This window comes from Dermacentor silvarum, chromosome 8 (assembly GCF_013339745.2).
Source record: "Dermacentor silvarum isolate Dsil-2018 chromosome 8, BIME_Dsil_1.4, whole genome shotgun sequence".
Taxonomy (NCBI): Eukaryota; Metazoa; Arthropoda; class Arachnida; order Ixodida; family Ixodidae; genus Dermacentor; species Dermacentor silvarum.
Window position 1 is genome coordinate 64,673,186 of NC_051161.1, and position 6,110 is coordinate 64,679,295.

The following is a 6,110-nucleotide window of genomic DNA, read 5'->3' on the forward strand; positions in this document are numbered from 1 at the left end:
GATTATCAAAGTACATAGGTTGCGTTGTTTAATATGATGATTATGCCTGCTTGAAGCGTGGGCGACAAACGAATTTTTTTCTTCCTAAAACTGCTATTTAAAAAAGAAAAATACTCTACGGTTCATTATAATCTTTTGTGAAACTATTTCGCGATCAAACTCTTCTTCGTTTATGGACCCTGTTCTCGCTGGAGCGACAAAGAAAGAGGAAGAAGGCGCACCATCCGGGTTGTTCGTTACCCTGGGCCGCTTGCCACAATCTGCAGGACATTCGAAGCGGCCACTCAAATCCGGCGAGGATGGCCAGCCAGCCAAGTCCAACCAGAGCATCGCAGGAAGCGTCGGCGGTAATCCGAAGGTCCAGGATTCCAATGCCGTTCAAACGCGACCACGACGTCTCTTCGATGTACTTCCATAGGGTCAGGTCGGACATCGAGGACATCATGACCGATCCGCCGCCATTAATCTACATCGCGCCGGAGGAGAACGACATCACCCAGATCAACGCCCTGGTGGTGGGACCTTCCGACACGCCGTACGAGGGTGGGTTTCTGCGATTCCGCATCGTGTGTCCGAACGAGTACCCGATCGAGCCGCCCAGAGTTTGTTTCCTGACCACAGGCGCTGGCCGTGTGCAGCTGCACCCGAACCTCTACCCGAGCGGCGAGGTGTCCCTGAGCATTCTGGGCACTTATGAGGGGCCGTACTGGAGCCCGGCTCAGTCGATAGGCAGCCTGCTCGTTTCCATCCAGTCGCTGCTCACCGACGACCCATTCTACAACGGGCCTTACGTCGCCAAAGGTACGCACCAGGAAGCCGCGAGCAACTACAGAGTCTTTGTGCGCCACGAGGTTGTGAGGGTAGCTGTGTGCGACGAGGTGGAAAGTTGCCTCGAGGACAACTCTCAGCAGCCGGCAGTGCTTCGGGAGAAAGTGCTGGAGTTGTTCCCCGAGTTCTACGACAGGTACGAAGAAGCTGTCAGGAGCCACCTGCATCTGACTGGCACCAGAATGCAAGACCCGATTAGCTTCGCTCACGGCGTCTATCAGCACGATGCGCTGCTGTCACGGCTTCGGGACCTGAAGGCGAAAGTGCAGAAACGAAGCGAGTCTGTGCTTTTAAAGGAAAGCCAGTAGTGCCTGGTGAAGAGCTCGGTCACCGCTCATGCGCACGAAGCCATACAACAAACCTGGTGGTTTTGTGGGACGTTGCGAGCCGAGTGTGTCTGCGACGGAAGAGATTGCGACGAAGTAACTGAGGACTCGTCGGTGACCAAAGCTTCTATCGACAAAATTAAAGGATTTCACGAACATTCGTTGTTTCGTTATTGGAGATATTGGATGCTCTTGCAGATATCTTTTTTTCGCGCTCAGCGAAATAAGATGACCACGCATGAGTGTTTAAAGATATTCTATTATGCACGCAGGAACATGCATGTTGTCGCCCGTACGCCTCACTATAGTTGTGGGGTGTACGGTTGTTCTCGTTGTCGTTGTGAATGATTGTAGCGCGTACCCACCATGGGCATGGCAGAAAATTTCACAGCTCATCACGATACATCTTTTTTTTCTATTTTCTTAAATTTAGAAAAGCATCAGACTTAATTCGTGAAAGAATAAAGTCTGCTTTGTCTTCGCGGAATGAGATTGTTTGCACGCATCTGCAAGTGTTCATTCCAACCGATACCGCAAGAAACAGTGCAAGACTTAGTACACAAAATACTGCGCCAGCTATCAAGTCCCTGCTTCACATTATGTACGAGCGATGCTGCCATAATTTTTTTTTTATTTTACGATACAGAGAGAGAGAGCAAGAAAACTATGGAAAATAAACAGACTGGTGAGGTGTCATGCACGGGAGTAGGTTAAAAAATCAGTAGCCCTTCCTCTGTCGAGGAAATGGGGGTAAGCGAAGCTTGTCGTGTGTTTATTCGGTGTTCATACGAACAAACTGCACTGACGAGTACTACGTTGGGCTGGAACCACAACCGGTCACACGCACAGCAGCTGGCTCCGAAGTTCCGGTTGAGAAGCTCGCGTTGGAACCTGGCCGTCGCACCGGGTAAGTTGGCGCTAGCGTTATTGAGGCGTGCACCACCGTTGTCGGGTTCCTGGATGGCAAGACGACACTGACGTTTGGCCTCAACATCGCACTCCCGCAACTCGGGGTCCGCGGCTCTTCGCTGACGTTTCGCCTGGGCTTCGGACGCCCTCGCGCTAGAATTGCCATGTCGACGACGACCCCTTTCCCGAGCGCGTTCATTCTGGATGGATTTCCATAAAATTGTTTTAGAAATTAAATCTGCCCGTTACGTAAGACAATGAATGACTCATACCCCCTTAAGCAATGGTTCATGCCCCCGTAAACGCGGCCTACCCATTACGACGACATAAGAGAAGTGAAATTCTACGCTGGAATGAGTAGCGGCAACGCAGCCAACTGTGGAAGCAGACGACGACGATGAACGCAGGAGCAGTGGCACGAGCGCGTGCCGAGCACGAGCACGAGCGCAAACCGAGGTGCGCCAACAAGCCAGCTGTGGAAGAAGACGACGACACCCGAGCCAATGCTGATGGTGATAATTTTGTGCGTACATGGACGTTACCGAAATCTGTGAGTTATAAGAAGCTTCGCTTGAAAAGGGAAGCAGTGGAGAGAGAGAGATTATTGTTGGAAAGGGTGAAAGATTGAGTTAAAGTGCAGCGCGATAACTGTCTCTCAATAGAGGACACCTCAACCGCGCTGCACAGGGGGATGGGGAGTGAAGGGAAAGAGAAGGAAAAGAGGTCGCAGGCGCAGGAGCGGAAGCAGCAGCAGCATCATCTAAGGCACCGCAGGCGCGTGGGGTCTACGTCGCACACTGTCGGAAATGAGAACAGGAAGCCGTGGAGAGACTTCGAAGATTTAGGTAAGAGGCAAGAGAGCAGACCCGCCTGCGGCAACACGGCTACAGAGTATCAATGTAACATAAAGCTTTCGTTATTATTATGGTGACTTATCCTTTTATGATCAATCATCAACGTCAGTGTGAATTTCTGCCGTTTTCATGCAATGGTCATCCGTGAATTCTTACGATCTTACATATACTGATGGTGCTGACCCACCCGTTCTTCATATACTGGCCCTACCTGTCGACTCCTCACAGCCTAAAAATCTACTGGTTCTGTCTATTTATGATGCGCCATATGTATATGTGTCTATAACAACAGTTCACCAAGTAACACAACAGCGCTACGACAACAGTTACTGCAGTTAGTGCAAAGTGCACGAAGAAAAGTAAAGAAAAAAAGGATTTCGTATTTTTTCGTTTCTCCTTCGCATTACGGCCCGTTCGAGGACTCGCATCGTGTACTAAATCGGCTCATCCTTTTATTCATTGGCTCCGTGATAGGCCCGCAGGGCATTTCGCGTTGACATCACGGACGCCAGTGACTTTCCTGTACAATGCCGTCGCATTGAAAAGAACATAAATATGAAGATACAGCCAGTCCAGGTGCCAATTATTTCTGAACATTGAAGGTCGTGTTTCGCCGCATTTCTTGCGCCTTCAGAATTATGAAAAGCGTACAGCCGGAGAACAGATGAATAAAATTAAATTCTTTAGTTATTTTCGTCAATTTTACAGAATGTGGACTGAAAGCGAGAATTATCTGCAGGAACGTCAGATATGAGAACGAATATTTCCTTCCTGAAGAATACTTGGAAACAACCTATCCAGCCACTTGAAAATAATGCCTCATGCAAGACATCGTGAAAACAATCCTGCGCTTGTGCAGTTCAAACCCTGCTCAAATACTGCGCTTAATGTAGCTTCAATCCTGCTCAAATTCTGCGCTTGTGTAGTTCAAATTCAGCGCTCCACTAACGTGAAACCTGGGGCAGTGCGAAGCAGTGATGCGTCGGTGTTTCCCTTATGTTATTCTTGTGCTATTCGTGTGCTATTCTTGCACAAGTGAGGAGGAATAGAGCGCTTGTGGTGGTGGCGCCCTCTCTCCCGCTGCTCTGGTACCAGACTGGCATTTCGTAAGCAATTTTCACGAGTTTCTGCTAATTCCTTCATATCCCTGGCTCATACCCGGATATCCAATGCGGGTATGCGCCACGCGTGATTTTATTATCGTTAATCGTGACGTAACTGACGAGCATGTGATGTTATTCATGTCATGACCTATCAGTCATGTTAGTCATACATTCGTACCCTTCCATGCCACTTTTGGTATATGCCAAGTGAACAAGACTGGAGTTTTCGGCGGATCTTGTTTTTGCGTATTACCACGACGACATGACATCACATTAGACGCCGACAGCTCGGGCCCCTAAAGTGCTTTGCACTTAAAATAAATGAAACAAATGAACCCGCTGCATGAGAGAGATATTGACAACAAGGGCGAAAATGCAGCTGTGTACCTTCCAGCTGGTTTACTAAAACATTTTACACGTATTATTAAATCTTGCAGCGCAGGCTCATTTAGAAAAGTTTCAAGGCCTATACGCGGCACGTTTTAAATATAAGTATTTTCGTCACTGACTTTGCTTTCGACGCATTATCTTAGCGTGAACAATTGTGCACACAATGCCTGAAGGGGATCGAATAACGAAGGGGATAGACGAAACATACACGACCTTGTGAACTCGTCGGATAATGGCAAATCAATCGTGTCTTAACCGACCTGTGCGACCACGACGTCATCAAAAACTGTTCTATGTAAGAAAAAAAAAATAAAGGCCATGTGCGTATTGTGGCGTGAGCGGAAGTCCTTGTCGATTTGATCGGCAGCTGGAGATCTTGCAGCGCTGTTAGCAGACTACTTACTTGCCCTTGCAGATGTACTTTTTTCGTTTAGCGAATTTATATGAACACTGAAGGAATAAGCCAGTTTTGAATTGGCTACCATTACTATGGCATGGCGACGTTTGTGGACACAATAAAGGATAATAAGGTCATCTCAGAGCACGCACGGTCATCTGCACACGATCACTGAATACGGGAACAGAAAGCGGGCCTGTCTGCTTGAAAAGGTGCTCCGGTCCGGCAGCGTTAACAGCAACGAAGCCGCCGCAATCCGTGAGGTCTCGCCGGCCACCGCCAACGCGTCGTGTGCACGACAGGACTCGGGGGTGCTGCTTAAAAATGCGGACAACTTGTTCATTAGCGCGCGCGAGTGCGTGCGTGCGTGCGTGCGTGCGTGCGTGCGCGAGTTTCTTGCGACCGCGTTCCGCTGTCATCGACGACACGGCGGCGCGGTCTGCTCACGGTCGCTGCTGCGTATCTTGTTGCGTCGTGTGGTACATGCGCGGCTTGGGCGTGGCAGCGGCCAACAAGAGCGAAGACCAAGACAGACAGTCCGAAGAGTGGTTGAGTTATTCAGCAGTATCTCCTTACGCTGCCGTCCTTATTCAAATTTCACGCATAGGTCTAGTTCCGTGCAGAATGCACTGAACTATTACGTGTCGCAAGGAGCGGCGACGAAAAGTAAGGAGCTATAGACCGTTTTATCCAGGGCGCGCCTGCCGTCAATCGTCCGGCGCAATTCTGGTATGTAGGATCGCGCTGGATAGTGCACAGCGCACATGCTGCTGACGACGAGTGGTATGTTTTCGCGATTTTCTGAGAGGTCTCAACAAGTTTCTGCGATTGTGAAGCTTCTTAACCTGTCGTTACTAAGCTTTGAGCTTCGGTATAGCCGGACTATCGAAGCGAACGGCGACGGACCTAGAGGTGCTGCCACAGCTCTGCCCATGATTAAAATAGGAGGCTACTCAATGCTGAACATTATCGATACGTAACATACGTACAACGTGTTAATATTGTATGTCTGGCCTATGAACTCAACTAAGCTAGCACTCGATCACGTGAAAACAATCAGATATGCCTCCGTGTGCCGTGCCCTGTGCCGAGCCAGTGTACATCCCAATCTACATAACTATAGCGAAGCTCAGACGAAACACGTTTTGCTATAGCTTTCGTACTCCTAAAATTTTCGCGGTGCAATTTTCTAGGCATTGTTTACCCGTGTCAAAGGAATTGCGGTGAAAGTGTTACGTTTTCTGCTCATATTTCTGCGAGAGACAGGACTGCTGGACAGATGGCGACTAGAAAGGACGAAGGA

The 6,110-nt window shown here is 49.1% G+C and overlaps 1 protein-coding gene across 1 annotated transcript; it reads left to right on the top strand.

Annotated features, from left to right (window-relative positions):
• Window positions 1-299: 299 nt before the first annotated feature.
• Window positions 300-1,136, top strand: LOC119462173 (ubiquitin-conjugating enzyme E2 Z). The gene has a single exon (XM_037723518.1). It carries the CDS (start codon window positions 300-302, stop codon window positions 1,134-1,136), a length of 837 nt encoding a protein of 278 aa, XP_037579446.1.
• Window positions 1,137-6,110: the final 4,974 nt, after the last annotated feature.